Source organism: Ranitomeya variabilis, chromosome 1 (assembly GCF_051348905.1).
Source record: "Ranitomeya variabilis isolate aRanVar5 chromosome 1, aRanVar5.hap1, whole genome shotgun sequence".
Taxonomy (NCBI): domain Eukaryota; kingdom Metazoa; phylum Chordata; class Amphibia; order Anura; family Dendrobatidae; genus Ranitomeya; species Ranitomeya variabilis.
The window spans coordinates 1,094,419,371-1,094,435,776 of NC_135232.1; the positions used below are offsets into that span (position 1 = coordinate 1,094,419,371).

Genomic DNA, 16,406 nt, shown 5'->3' on the forward strand with positions numbered 1-16,406 from the left:
ATAGTTTTATATTTTTAAAAACCTTTATTTTTATAAGTGACTCGAACCTGTGTCCAATAGTTCATAGTGTAAATTGCAATACTACAGTACTGCAGTGTATAGTGAAAATCACAGTCTCCTTTGAAGCTCAGCATATAGCCAAGTTTCAGGGGCGGACCAAGATGACAGCGTCAGGGACCTTCAACAGGCCCCTTGTTGTCCTATTAAACCATCAGTGCCTAGCAATCATATTCCGGAGCACTGATCGGAGTCGGCAAGCACCAGCGCACATTCCATTTAATCACCACTGTCAGACTGCAGCATTTAAAGTCCAACCTGCGAAATAATGGCCAACAATAGAGCAAATGTAAGATTTTTTTTTAATTTAAAATACAAAATATGAAGTTAAAAAGCGCTCATCCTATAAAAGCGATATAAAATCTAATACAAGCAATGTACAAGCACCTCGTGGTACGTCTATCCACAAGCCCACCCTTTACCCTTTTTATTCTTACAAACAAAGTGTAACGAGCTATATACTTCTCTGACCTATTTAACATTTTTAGCCTAAAAAAAATTAGCACAGGCAGTTTTTTTTTCTTTATGTCCTTTCTTCTGGGATTCTGAGGATTGATCCCATTTTTTAACAGATTCCTTTTTGGGTAATTATAAGGAACATAGAGGTATCACAAATAAATACTATGTGTATGTTTGAAAGTTGCCCTTTAATTATAGAAATTAAACAGAATTTTCTAAAAAGAAATAAGAATGATATAGGGGACTGAGCACGCCTGATAATGAGAATCTGCCCAACTTATCTGCATGATGAGTGAGCGTGCTCTTATAATATAGAAAGTGCCAACGCATCTATGTATTATCTACAAAGACTAATCTGACCTACGTTCAATTGTCCGGTTCATGTATAGGGAGCACCATGAGCCAAGCTATTAATAAGGGTGGGTTTGGAGGAAGGGGGTGAACATGTTTGCACTGTATAATAAAACAGATATGGATACAAGCAGGACAATCAGACTTCATATCCATCGGAAGTAATGGCCACCAACACAGCCACCCCCCTGTTGGAACTAGGAACCAAAATGTTTATGGTCGAGGCGCTCTTACAACTGTGTCATCATCCATCATCTTCATAGTTTAAAATAAGAAAAAATGTCCCAGAAATGAGAACTGTCTTCTCTCAGTTTCAGGTAAAATAGACAGGGGGGTCCCAAACAGATGACCCCATATTAGCGTTGCATGCCCTATCAATAGGGTTTCAAGTGTTTGGTCATCCTCCATTGTGCAGTGATCCGCTGAGCCTTCTCCTTCACTGGATCCTCTTATTCCTTCTTTTTATTCTCCTTCACGCGTCTGAGGTAAACGAGTGGGATCAGGAAGGAGACGGCACAGACGGTGAAGCAGGCTTCAGCTCCAATCAGCCAGTAGACTGCCGGGGAATAAAAAATCACTATTAAGGTAAAGTATCACAGCAAAATGCTCCCCGACAAACGTGTACGGATCTACAAACTGCAACACCACCAGCCGGATAGTAATAGTGATCCCAGAGTTTCCTGGGTAGGGGGATGAGCTTTCTTTTGCCCCACAATTTTAAAGGTTGTATGAATGTACAAAAAGATGGGGGATGGGTTTCTCTAATGTAAAGATCAGCTTTCACAAATTTACCAAACATTACATAGTTGGCCATGCAATCCTATATTTCTCCAATATTGACCACTGTCAATTAATTAATTTTTATTTCTATGTGAAAACAACTAGCTTTTCTTATGTTCATGGTTAAAGGGATCTTCTGGCCTTAGGATACAAGTTTGCAGTCACTGTGTGACTACAGACTTGTGAATCCTAACAGTGCACGTAATGCGCACTGTGAGGATTCTCCAAGGCCAGCGCAAGGCGCAGGCGGATGTGTGACCACAATTATGTGATTTGCACACATTCAGTCATCTGCCAACTAGACGTGCGAGTGAATAGAGCGAGGCCAGACACGTCTAGTCAGAATGTGGCTGGAAGTTTGCAAATCACATGCTTGCGGTCACATGACCACCCGCTACCGGCACAGGTGAATTCTCAAGGCGCGTAGTGCTAGGTAAAAGTCCTCTGTCACTGTTTCAAGGGATATCAAGCGGTGAAAAGAAGTGAGCGTCTCATTCTTTAGGCATTTTGTGTTCTGAAGGAGATCAATACTTTAAAAGGACGCTTGGAGGAATACGTCTGAGCTTAATCTCAGCTTTTGTATTTAACAAAAAAAAACACGACTTCTTCATTGTTGAATTATAAAAAAAAATTAAAAATCTTCAGAGTCAGAATAAAAGATGCCACGAAAACAATGCAAAAAATAAAAAATACATAAAAGAGCAACTGTTATGATCTGGTGGCCTAGGAGCAGCATGAGACGTACTCTGGAGAAGGTGGTACCTGTACTGACCGCAGACCCAGAACTTAACACCGCAACTAGAAGTAGCCGTGGGATGTACCTATCACTCCCTAGACATCTCGACACAGCCGGAGGACTAAATACCCCTAGAGATAGAAACGGGAAAACTATCTTGCCTCAGAGAAAATCACCAAAGGATAGACAGCCCCCCACAAATATTGACTGTGAGAGGAGAGGGAAATAACATACGCAGACTGAAATCAGGATTTAGCAAAGGAGGCCACTCTAGCTAAATAGAAAGGATAGGACAGAGTACTATGCGGTCAGTATTAAAACACTAGAAAATATCCACCACAGAAAATACAAAATCTCCACATCTAACTAAAGATATGGAGGGTATATCTGCCTCTCCAGAGATACCAGCTTGGCTGAACAAATCCTTATACAGACCAAGCTGGACAAGACAAAACATGGAAATGAACTGAACTATAAGGCCCACAGCATGTGGACTGCAAAAAACAAGCCAGAACTTATCTTTGTTGAAATGAACAGCAAAGCAGGAGAGACCAGGCAGGGATGTGAATCCTCCAGGAACAATGGACAACTGGCACTGACTAAAGGGTCAAGCAAGACTAAATAGCCCAGTAGAATTGCACTAAGTGGACAAACCTGATGAATGCTGCGATCCAAAGACAGCAGCGCTACCACTTATAACCACCGGAGGGAGCCCACGAGCAGAATTCACAACAAGCAACTATCCAAAAATTGAAAAACAACCAAAAGCCACACTTCAGATTTGCAAAACACCAGTGATGAGCGACTTTTTTAAAATTGGGTTCGGATTACAATTGCCGAATTTGTAATATTTGCCAAACATAGCGGAACGCCATTGGAGCCAATGGGACTAGAGATGAGAGAATATGTTTGGAAACGATTGCCAAACATCTCTCATCTCTAATTAGGAGCACTTCCGAAGGTATCTTCCAGTGGGGAAAAAAAACACGTGTGCACTTACCCATAGTATGTGCAATTCAAGAGGGTGGAATTGGGGGAACCCACCTTATTAACTGGGAATTCCAGGTTTTTTTTAGAACACAGACCTCCCTTCACTGTAATGCTGCAGATCATATGGCAGAGAAGTGAGTAACCATGATCTCTTCGGTGCCTGATTATCCATGATGGAAGGTGAATGTGGAGCACATTGGGTGGAGACATCCCGTGGGATTCGTGTGTTGTCAGAACGGCCATTAACTAGTAATGGATGATTTACTCTGGGGCTGATATCTGGATGGAACGATTCAGATTTGTGCTGACTGATCGTTTCCTGTTTTATGTTCTCCATAAACGTTCTGAAATCCTGGCGTCCCTCCAATGTGAGCACACCCAGCCCACCAGTGACACGAGGAGTTCTCCCAGCGCCGGTACAGGGGTCTAATCTAATCATCCTGAGCTAAGTATAGTGAGCGGACACTCACGGCTTGCCGATAAGATAGGCCCCACGGCTCGGGCGAGGGCCCCCAGGCTCCGGAGGATTCCCATCACTGTGCCCTTCTGACTGGCTGAACCTGGAGAAGGCAAGAGACACATGATATAACAGCGCACAAAATATTACCGGAATTCACTCGTCCCCTCCATAAAAAAATGGGCAACTCACTACTCCGCCATCACTGGAGAGAGATTTTATGGCAGCATTATGTTGTACCGGAGCAGTGTATAGCTCGTTATTTTGGCACTGTGGCATTATTCATTTACTGTATATTACGGCATTTTATGCTAATACTAGCTGTACTACCCGGCTTCGCCCGGGTTAATGACTGCTGTTAGCAAAATAGAATGTGTTAACAAAAATTTATTCTGCACACAAAAACCACAAAACAAATAGATAGAAATGTAATTATTAAAAGGCAAAAACTAAGCAAATAGAAGCATTTCACAACATATATTAGCTTTGTTATACTGAGAATGTCTTTGTTGCCTATATTAACCAATCAGAGCTCAGGTTAATTAACTGTAGCAAAATAGAAGCTGAGCTGTGATTGGTTGCTATTGGCAGCCTGATAAATCCCCAGCCAACAGGAAGCCCTCCCCCCTGGCAGTATATATTAGCTCACACATACACATAATAGACAGGTCATGTGACTGACAGCTGCCGTATTTCCTATATGGTACATTTGTTGCTCTTGTAGTTTGCTTATTAATCAGATTTTTATTTTTGAAGGACAATACCAGACTTGTGTGTGTTTTAGGGCGAGTTTTATGTGTCAAGTTGTGTGTGTTGAGTTGCGTGTGGCGACATGCATGTAGCGACTTTTGTGAGATGAGTTTTGTGTGGCGACATGCGTGTAGCAACATTTTGTGTGTTGAGTTGCATGTGACAGGTTAGTGTAGCAAGTTGTGTGCAGCAAGATTTGTGCATGGCGAGTTTTGCGCGTGGCGAGTTTTATGTGTGGTGCATTTTGAGTATGTGCAAGTTTTGTGTGAGGCAACTTTTGCATGTGGTGCAACTTTTGTACATGTGGCAATTTTTCTGTGTGTGCAAGTTTTGCATGAGGTGAGTTTTCCATGAGGTGAGTTTTGCACGTGTGGCGAGTTTTGCGTGAGCCTAGTTTTGCATATGGCGAGTTTTGCATGTAGCGAGTTTTGAGTGGTGACTTTTGTGTTTCGACTTTTATGTGGCGAGGTTGGTGTGTGTGTGTGGTGAAATGTGTGCTGAGGGTGGTATATGTGTTCAAGCACGTGGTAGTGTGTGGCGCATTTTGTGTTTGTGTTCATATCCCCGTGTGTGGTGAGTATCCCATGTCGGGGCCCCACCTTAGCAACTGTACGGTATATACTCTTTGTCGCCATCGCTCTCATTCTTTAAGTCCTCATTGTTCACATCTGGCAGCTGTCAATTTTCCTCCAACACTTTTCCCTTCACTTTTTCCCCATTATGTAGATAGGAGCAAAATTGTTTGGTGAATTGGAACGCGCGGGGTTAAAATTTCACCTCACAACATAGCCTATGACGCTCTCGGGGTCCAGACGTGTGACTGTGCAAAATTTTGTGGCTGTAGCTGCGACGGTACAGATGCCAATCCCGGACATACACACATACATACATACACACATTCAGCTTTATATATTAGATATACCTGTATGTAATCTCCTGTATATAGTATATACCTGTGTGTCATCTCACCTATATATAGTATATATCTGTGTGTCATCTCCTGTATATAGTATATACCTGTATGTCATCTCCTCCTATACATAGCATATACCTGTGTCATCTCCTCCTGTATATACTATATACCTGTAGGTAATCTGCTCCTGTATATAGTATATACCTGTGTGTCATCTCCTCCTGTATATAGTATATACCTGTATGTCATCTCCTCCTGTATGTAGTATGTACCTGTATGTCATCTCCTCCTCTATATAGTATATACCTGTGTGTCATCTCTCCTGTATATAGTATATATCTGTGTGTCATCTCCTCCTGTATATAGTATATACCTGTGTGTCATCTCCCCTGTAAATAGTATATACCTGTGTGTCATCTCCTGTATATAGTATATAGCTGTATGCCATCTCCTCCTGTATTAGCCCTCGTTCACACGTTATTTGGTCAGTATTTTTACCTCAGTATTTGTAAGCTAAAATGGCAGCCTGATAAATCCCCAGCCAACAGTAAGCCCACCCCCTGGCAGTATATATTAGCTCACACATACACATAATAGACTGGTCATGTGACTGACAGCTGCCGGATTCCTATATGGTACATTTGTTGCTCTTGTAGTTTGTCTGCTTATTAATCAGATTTTTATTTTTGAAGGATACCAGACTTGTGTGTGTTTTAGGGCGAGTTTCGTGTGTCAAGTTGTGTGTGTTGAGTTGCGTGTGGCGACATGCATGTAGGGACTTTTGTGAGATGAGTTTTGTGTGGCGACATGCGTGTAGCAACTTTTTGTGTGTCGAGTTGCATGTGACAGGTTAGTGTAGCAAGTTGTGTGCAGCAAGTTTTGCGCATGGCGAGTTTTGCGCGTGGCGAGTTTTATGTGTGGTGCCTTTTGAGTATGTGCAAGTTTTGTGTGAGGCAACTTTTGCATGTGTTGCAACTTTTGTGCATGTGGCAATTTTTCTGCGTGTGGCAATTTTTCTGCGTGTGCAAGTTTTGCGTGTGGCGAGTTTTGCACGTGTGGCGAGTTTTGCATGTGGAGAGTTTTGCGCGTGGCGAGTTTTGAGCGGCGACTTTTGTGTTTCTACTTTTATGTGGCGAGGTTGGTGTATGTGTGGTGAAATGTGCACTGAGGGTGGTATATGTGTTCGAGCACGTGGTAGTGTGTGGCGCATTTTGTGTGTGTGTTCATATCCCCGTGGTGGTGTGGTGATTATCCCATGTTGGGGCCCCACCTTAGCAACTGTACAGTATATACTCTTTGGTGCCATCGCTGTCATTCTTTAAGTCCCCCTTGTTCACATCTGGCAGCTGTTAATTTGCCTCCAACACTTTTCCTTTCATTTTTTCCCCATTATGTAGATAGGGGCAAAATTGTTTGGTGACTTGGAAAGCGCGGGGTTAAAATTTCACCTCACAATATAGCTTTGACGCTCTCAGGGTCCAGACGTGTGACTGTGCAAAATTTTGTGCCTGTAGCTGCGACGCCTCCAACACTTTTCCTTTCACTTTTTCCCCATTATGTAGATAGGGGCAAAATTGTTTGGTGAATTGGAAAGCGCGGGGTTAAAATTTCACCTCACAACATAGCCTATGACGCTCTCGGGGTCCAGACGTGTGACTGTGCAAAATTTTGTGGCTGTAGCTGCTACGGTTCAGATGCCAATCCCGGACATACATACATACATACATACATACACACACACACACATTCAGCTTTATATATTAGATTTGGTAATTACATGGAGATCTACAGTAGTTGACTGGCTCTTTGAAGATACATGGCTGGGTGCCTCCTTCAGTCCGGCCTTGTGGGTTGCTAATGAAACTCGTCGATGGCGTGACATTTATATGGACCCAACGTAGCTGATTTCAGGCTGTACAATGGTTGTTATAAAGACTACAGAACTTATGTTCTGAGCAAACACCAAACAAGGGAGTCATTTACTGTAAGAGCCAAGCTCGGGCTGCAGCAGAATTATGAATGCAGCTCTGTTATACTTTACCAGGAAAATTGCTGTAACTTCTAAAAGAGACGATCTATTGTACTGAAATGTGGACTGTACATACCCTGGTTCATGAAGAACTGATGTTGTAAAGCAAGTGCTGAAAATATCCACTGTTCACATCCAACCTCGCCTGCATGCGCTGTTCCATATTGTTGAATGTATTACTCAGGAAGTCTGGGGTCATAGCCTGAATTTCTCTCAGAGTGCCTGTAATGTTCGTGGCTTCTTACTCCACAACACGACCTTTCAAATGGCCCCAAAGGAAAAAAATCCGGCGGTGTTAAATCAATACACACTGACTCTGTAAGGGCAGACACGACCTTTGTTGGCCGCTCGTTAACATGTGGAATACGACATGGCTGTCTCCTGGGAAAGCCTGTGCAGCGACTTATGTGGAGATGCCAGAAGTCGCAGTTTCACAACTTGAATGGTTTCCTCAGACATTATCGGACGTCCTCCATTATGCCTATCCAGTAATGGTCCTGTACCTTCCACCATATACAACAATGGTAGAATACACGGTTTGGACGGTTGATGTCGACCTCCAGACGTCTTTAGGAACTCACTCTGGCCGCTCTGAGGAACTTTACAATAAGTTTTCACAATGAAAACACGTGTACCTGTACACTGCGCTACACGCCGGCTGAATTCCTCCTTCATGTGTTAGCCAGCACCACACAGACTATCTGAACGCCTTTTTAAGCGTCGTCAGTTTCTCATAGTGGAGACGACTAGCAGCGCGACAAATCGGTGATACCACTCGGCGTGAGAAGGTTTCTCATCATTGTCGTTCAGTGTACGCTCACTTCTCATGAACCAAAGTATGTACAGTGCAAATTTCAGTATGATGAACCGTCTTCTAGAAGTTACAGCAATTTTTCCAGGTAAAGTAGTGAGTGAGTCACCCTGTAGAATACATTACATTACTTGTCTTGAACTGTTACTAAATTGAAGCATGTTTGTAACCAGCAGAATAGTGAGTGCAGCTCTGGAGTACAAAACAGGATGTAACTCAGGATCAGTAATGTAATGTATGTATGGGCAGCACGGTGGCTCAGTGGTTAGCACTGCAGCGCTGGAGTCCTGGGTTCAAATCCCATCAAGGACAACATCTGCAAAGAGTTTGTATGTTCTCCCCATGTTTGTGTGGGTTTCCTCCTGGTACTCCGGTTTCCTCCCACATTCCAAAGACATACTGATAAGAGAATTGAGATTGTGAGCCCCAAGGGGGACAGCAATGATAATGTGTGTAAAGTGCTGCAGAATATGTTAGTGCTATATAAAAGCTTATTATTATTATTATTATTATTATTATTATTATGTACACAGTGACTGCACCAGCAGAATAGTGACTGCAGCTCTGGGGTATAATACAGGGTCAGTAATGTAATGTATGTACACAGTGACTGCACCAGCAGAATAGTGAGTGCAGCTCTGGGGTATAATACAGGATGTAACTCAGGATCAGTAATGTAATGTATGTACACAGTGACTGCACCAGCAGAATAGTGAGTGCAGCTCTGGGGTATAATACAGGATGTAACTCAGGATCAGTAATGTAATGTATGTACACAGTGACTGCACCAGCAGAATAGTGAGTGCAGCTCTGGGGTATAATACAGGATGTAACTCAGGATCAGCACAGGATCAGTAATGTAATGTATGTACACAGTGACTGCACCAGCAGAATAGTGAGTGCAGCTCTGGGGTATAATACAGGATGTAACTCAGGATCAGCACAGGATCAGTAATGTAATGTATGTACACAGTGGCTGCACCAGCAGAATAGTGAGCGCAGCTCTGGGATATAATACAGGATGTAACTCATGATCAGTATATGATAAATAATGTCTTCCATTGTGTAATGTTATATAGTTACCCAACCTTTCCTATAGATTTATTCTATATCTGAACTGATGCAATGTGTCCTGTGTAAATAGCAGATTAGGCATTAGTGCAAGGGACAATCCAATAAATCAATATGTAACGCTGTACTCAGAATATTAGATACGTATGACACTGAAGACTTTGGATATATTTCTATGATAAAGGGCATTAGGATGCAAACTGGCAAACACAAGATTACAGATTAACTGTACGAAGCATAAAAAGTTTGCATTTCTGGATTGGTTGCAGAGTGTACGGACCGATATGCGGCAGGCCTGGGCCCCATTCTGCAATGCATTATGTTCCCTTATTCTTTTTCCTACATTTGGCACCAAGTGCACCCAACATTTGTTATGTGTCAGGATTATACATGGTGAATATTGGGATTGTGTTGTGTGCTTCACAATACATCAGTCACCACAATACAATGTTGTGTTCTGTAAATCACAGATATTCTATTATCAGCGGTGATACAGTCAGAGAAGAGGGCAGAACTGCGGCGTCCTACCAGCGGATGGAGGAGGCTCTGCCGGGCAATCCTGCATGAATAGCCCACAGTGTACACACCACTGGTTTCTTTTAACCCATTACATACTCTGCAACTAAAAGGCACGAAACAACGTGGAGGCTGAAAGCTGTTTATTGCACCTTAATCCCACCATGAAGGGGCTGCTGCAAGGGCTAGGCAGAATAGGCAGCTGCTTAGAGTCCCACTGAGTGGAAGGGATGCAAAGTCTGGATTTAAAGAAACTTTCAAACCATTGTCCAGCCGCCTTTCTATGCTTCAGGAAAAAATCTGCATCCCCTTATAAGCGTCTCATATGACACTTACCATATGTTGAAACCAATGAGGATAAACAAGGAACCACAATGGCTGCCGCTGGAACAGAAAACAGAGATAAAACGTTGAAAGGAAACTATACGATGATGCTTTATGGTCTCCATTCACACACAAGTATGCCGTTTGGCACGCTCTCATAGCAAACTGACTGACAGATTCTCAGTTAACTCATTCTGAAGCCTCCAATAGACATATAGACGGCAAACGGTGCAACGCTTATGTGACTCAATAGCAAAAAATATATACATTTTTTTTTTTTTCTTTAGGCTCGATTACAGGCATTTAAAAAAAACTTGCTCCAAAGATGGACAACGCCTTTAACTCTATTTTTTTCCAGCCTTGCTATGTTGCAATATATGTGCAATCTAATCCAAAAACTCAAACATGTAACCTCTATTTTTTTTTCTTAAAGTTTTCTCAAGAAAATAAGCCTGGGAAGCTTCTGTGTATTATTTTTGGTGTTGCCAATTAATTTTAAAAATAGATAAATGCGTTCAGCTTTGAAAAATAAAAAAAATAAAATTTATATTAAATAAATAAATATATATATATATATATATATATATATATATATATATATATATATATATATATATATATATATATATATATATATATATATATATATATATATATATTATTTATTTTTTTTATTTTTTTATTTTTATTTATTTAATATGGAGTGTCCTATTGAAATGGACAGCAAACAGAGGTCTTGGAAACCAGGAAAAATTGAAACAAAGTTAAAAAAATAAAATAAACAAAGTGATCCAGTTATGTCTTTTATTTCACAGTAAATAATCTGTATTCCCTGAAAAAGTAACACCCCTGTAACTGCAATCACCGACCCTCGTCCAAGTCTTCGGCCATCGTATAGTTTTCTGTTGCCCCAGCAAATAATCGTATAGGACATAAATCTTATCACTGGAGGATTTCCTGCTCCTAAAGACATCATCAAATACAAATAATACAAGTACAGCAAACACTGCCCCCTGCTGGCAGCAAAGCGGAATTAACCACAAAAATAGGAAAATCAAAATATTAGCAAAATAAATAAGGTACAATGGTGTCATGCTGCTTGGTGCTTGTTTGATGCAGTAATAAATGGTTTCAAGGGAAAGGCGGATGATTACTGTTAAAAAACGAGCACAAAGACAGAACGGCTCCCAGAGAACGGCTTTGTCATATGTTCCAAATTAGCAGAGCGGGGCGTATACTGGTGGCCCGTCTCCAAGGTCTCGGCACTGTGTTAGGTGAACAATTACCATATTGGACCCCGGATTGGGAACAGTTAATAGTAGGAATGAGGTTTACTAAGGAGAAGGCGGAGGACCTCCATAATTACACACCCACGGAAATCTATTATACAAGGTGATTCGCAACTGGGGGCGCAGGGTACAAAACAAGAAAAACGATAAAAGTAATTCTATACTATACAGAATCAGGTATAGACTAGTAATGAGCGAACGCGCTGGGATAAGGTGTTATCTGAGCATGCTCGGGTGCTAACCGAGGGTCTTCAACGTGCTCGAATACTATGTTCATGTCCCCGCGGCTGCAGGTCTCACAGCTGATCAAAGCCATGACACATGTAAAGATTGCTTGTTTGTTACATAATCCCTGCATGTGAGCAGGATAGGTTTACTTTTATAAAATGTTTACATTTCTTAAAAAAAAAAAATGTTAAGCTGGTTGGATCCACTGCCAAATAAAAACAAGGTTTGGGCCCAGGAGAGGAATATTTGATATACATTGTTAAGGTCCCATCAGACAGAGGTCACCTTGTCGTGGCTGGTGGGCTCACCCAAATTGAACAATATGTGCACCAAGCACCTTCATTTTATAAATATATTCTACATAGCAGTGATACACGGTAGATCACATTTAACATTCAATACTTAATGGACACATTGAGAAACCCTTCTTTGGAGTATACCGAAATCTTCTATGTCTCATATTTTATGAAACGGTATGATATAATGATGGAAAATGAGTCTGGTCAGAACTTACCAAAAGAATAGAGGAGAAGTCCGCAACCCAGCGTGGTCAGGCTGTTTGCCCATCCTATCAGCAGGAAGGCTGGGATGAGAAGAATGATGGCCTGCAGAGCAGAGGAGACACCGTGTATAAAGAGCAGGGATGTACAAGGAGCAGAATTATTATCCTAAAATGTCAGGAGTCTGCGTCTCCGAGAAAGAAAAAAATAAATCCAGATCTGACGTTTTATAGGCACAACCTGCAGAAGCTACTTAAAGAGTAACTCTGGTAAGACTCAATTCATCCACCATTATGTTTCATTAGATCTAGCATACTAATGAATATCCAGGATAGGGGGTATAAGTATCACCAGATACAGAGGTGGGTGACACCATCAGATCTCCACACCATGACCTAGGAGATCATGTAATGTCTTCTTGAGTCCCCATCACCCCACTGTATGGAGCCAGAAGCGCTGTTGTAGATGCCTCTAATGTACCATGTTACAAAACATAGAATATCTCCATAATAGAGTATCTGGTGGAGAAATAGCGCAGATTTTTTTTTTCTCCCCCAGACTTCATGTGAATTTATACAGAGGTATACAAAAATATGGACTCACAGATGTTGGGAGCTACAGCCATGATACCCATCAACTAAATCTCTGATCATAATACCAGATAGTGGACATTTTTGAAGTTCCACATTGCCAAAACCCAAAAACCTCCAGGCGTGACTGCACCAATGGAGTACAGGAAGCTGCACCATTGAGGGCTGTTTGTTAGGTTCTTCAAGCCTTTCCGGTCTTTTATCTGTCCCTACAGTTATCAGGGAAAGTCACTATAGTCACCAGTCGCTTTCTTTCCCTAACTAAATAATGGCTCTAGAGGGAGAAAAAAATCAATTTACAGTAGTTTTAACTCTTCTTTTGGGTTGTGTAATTACATTATTTCACGATCAGAGCTATGGTTTTATTGACCCATCAAACAGCTCTAGGGATGAGAGATTCAATTTGCAGGACCAGTCAAGTGGCCACATCAGTATCTGCTAACCTGGAGGCCTGCGAGTGGCCATGTGTGCAGCTCGCCGCAACGATGACGCAGCACCAGGTCGGCTAATCCAAGACTAGCCTATTGGAATAAGGTCCCGTCCTACAGAAAGGTCGGTTGTCAGCTCCTGGAGGATACGGCCATCATGGCCCTCGTACGGTGACGTCATTGCATCCTTACCCGCTTCACAGCCTTCACTTCATTTCCCGGTTTGATTCTCCGAGCGTATCCGCCCTGGATCACAGCCATGGTAATTCCGATGAAGAAAAACATCTTCCCCTGCTGCATGCTGCCAGAGAAAAATCAAACAGAGCAGGTTATGGGGCTTCACAGCCGGGAACATTCCCATGATGTCCGCACAGTGTTTATCCCAGATCTGATCTCTTCCAGATGTTCCCTGGACAGCACAAGATCTCCACCCAAAACCACATGTTTACATTATAGTTTGGGCCTCAGTTTTTTTTAAGGTTGTTATCCAGCTTTCCCAGAAGCCAGAGAGTGAAATATTCTTCCTGCAGAACAGCATGGGCCTGGGGGCAACTCCCACCGACACCCTCAGCTACAACACTGGTCCCTTGTTGGAGCAGCAGTATGTGCTCCAGTGCTGACTTTCCAATTGTAACTGGCCATAAGAAAGTGAAATATTAAAAGGGTTTTTCCAATTTTGTAAAACCCACATTCTCCGGCTACAGTTTGTTTTTGTAGATTCACCTTCAATCACCCTCCCCGGGTCCAGCACTTAGTCTCAGGCGCTGCTGCCATTGTCTATTTTCTACAGCATACATAGGCATCATGCTCCCTATCATGCACGGCTCCCTATTCTGGCATATGGCGTCTCCAAGTACCATGGGATTATGGAGCTCCCTTCCGGTAGGAATACTGTTATTGGCGGGAGCAGAGGTATAGTTAAATGGATCTGTATTACTGGCTCCAACTGAGACCATCTTTAGGGCCTAAAGGTACCTTCACACGAAGCGACGCTGCAGCGATAGCGACAACGATGTCGATCGCTGCAGCGTCGCTGTTTGGACGCTGGAGAGCTGTCACACAGACCGCTCTCCAGCGATCAACTATGCCGAGGTCCCCTGGTAACCAGGGTAAACATCGGGTAACTAAGCGCAGGGCCGCGCTTAGTAACCCGATGTTTACCCTGGTTACCAGCGTAAAATCTAAAAAAAACAAACAGCACATACTTACATTCACGTCCCCCTGCGTCCACTTCCTGACTGACTGAGCGCCGTACAGTGAGAGCAGAGCGGTGACGTCACCGCTGTGCTGCTTTCACTTTCACTTTGCGGCGCTGAGTCAGAGGAGGAAGCAGACTGCAGGGGACGCAATGTGAGTATGTGCTGTTTGTTTTTTTTACATTTTACGCTAGTAACCAGGGTAAACATCGGGTAACTAAGCGCGGCCCTGCGCTTAGTAACCCGATGTTTACCCTGGTTACCAGTGTAAAATATCGCTGGTATCGTTGCTTTTGCTTTCAAACACAACGATACACAGCGATCGGACGACCAAATAAAGTTCTGGACTTTATTCAGCGACCAGCGACATCACAGCAGGATCCTGATCGCTGCTGCGTGTCAAACGAAACGATATCGCTAGCGAGGACGCTGCAACGTCACGGATTGTTTCGTGTGAAGGTACCTTAAGGGCCTGAAGACACAGTAGAGCCTCTGTCACTTGCCACAAATTATATACATTTTATTTTTGTTCACCTGGTGTAAATGCCGCTGTTCTCCTAAATATGGCATCTTTTTTGCGTTACTGCACCTCTCCTGAGATATGGCCACCTTTTCCCTGTATATAAATCTAATATTTAAGCCAAGTGGGCGTTTTGCTCAACTCTTCTCTGAATGAGAACTTGGCTAATAAACCGATTTATATACAGGGAAGAGGGGGCCATACCTAAAGGTACCTTCACACGAAACGACATTATAACGATATCGCTAGCAATCCGTGACGTTGCAGCGTCCTCGCTAGCGATATCGTTTCGTTTGACACGCAGCAGCGATCAGGATCCTGCTGTGATGTCGCTGGTCGCTGAATAAAGTCCAGAACTTTATTTGGTCGTCCGATCGCTGTGTATCGTTGTGTTTGAAAGCAAAAGCAACGATACCAGCGATATTTTACACTGGTAACCAGGGTAAACATCGGGTTACTAAGCGCAGGGCCGCGCTTAGTTACCCGATGTTTACCCTGGTTACTAGCGTAAAATGTAAAAAAAACAAACAGCACATACTCACATTGCGTCCCCTGCAGTCTGCTTCCTCCTCTGACTCAGCGCCGCAAAGTGAAAGTGAAAGCAGCACAGCGGTGACGTCACCGCTCTGCTCTCACTGTACGGCGCTCAGTCAGTCAGGAAGTGGACGCAGGGGGACGTGAATGTAAGTATGTGCTGTTTGTTTTTTTTAGATTTTACGCCGGTAACCAGGGTAAACATCGGGTAACTAAGCGCGGCCCTGCGCTTAGTTACCCGATGTTTACCCTGGTTACCAGGGGACCTCGGCATAGTTGATCGCTGGAGAGCGGTCTGTGTGACAGCTCTCCAGCGTCCAAACAGCGACGCTGCAGCGATCGACATCGTTGTCGCTATCGCTGCAGCGTCGCTTCGTGTGAAGGTACCTTAAGGAACAAAGAGAAAAGCTACGGCATTTAGACTGAGGAAAAAAATTACTTCTTTATGGTAAGTGACATGTCCTCTTTACGCCAAACCTTTTTGCGGCCTGACATAAATCATTCCTTCCCCCCTTGAATTGAGCTGGGGGGAGAGTCTAGGGATGTCGTCAGGAAAAGGTGCCAGCAAAGTTTTCATCTCATCCAATGGAGGGTACAACTCTGGCTCGGAGATAGAGAAGGCACCCCCTGACAGTCCACAAGTGTAAAACATAGTATCCCTATACATTCCTCGACATTGAGACCGCGGCACCAAGACGGAAAAGTTGAGGAATCATAAAAATCACAGGATGGATAGAATTGTTAATGATCTACAAATGATTTAAAAAATTGGAACATTTTAAAAATCTCGATTTATTCACTATCGAGTACGAGCGCGGAAATCCCGGCACTTACAGCCTCAGCTGCCATCAGTGAGGTAATTAATCATCTGAGGAAT

At 42.9% G+C, this 16,406-nt stretch overlaps 1 protein-coding gene across 3 annotated transcripts in view; it reads right to left on the reverse strand.

Moving 5' to 3' along the window:
• Positions 1-347: 347 nt before the first annotated feature.
• The window catches only part of SLC75A1 (solute carrier family 75 member 1), a 52,413-nt gene continuing 36,354 nt past the window's right edge, over positions 348-16,406 (reverse strand). For all 3 annotated transcript variants that reach the window (XM_077280045.1, XM_077280044.1, XM_077280046.1), the window contains 5 exons: positions 13,472-13,580; positions 12,276-12,366; positions 10,257-10,304; positions 3,844-3,933; positions 348-1,423 (listed from right to left, as the gene is read on the reverse strand). In XM_077280045.1, the coding sequence (XP_077136160.1) occupies positions 1,317-1,423; positions 3,844-3,933; positions 10,257-10,304; positions 12,276-12,366; positions 13,472-13,580 (445 nt within the window). In that variant the 3' untranslated portion in view covers positions 348-1,316. The remainder of the gene's footprint in view (positions 1,424-3,843; positions 3,934-10,256; positions 10,305-12,275; positions 12,367-13,471; positions 13,581-16,406) is intronic.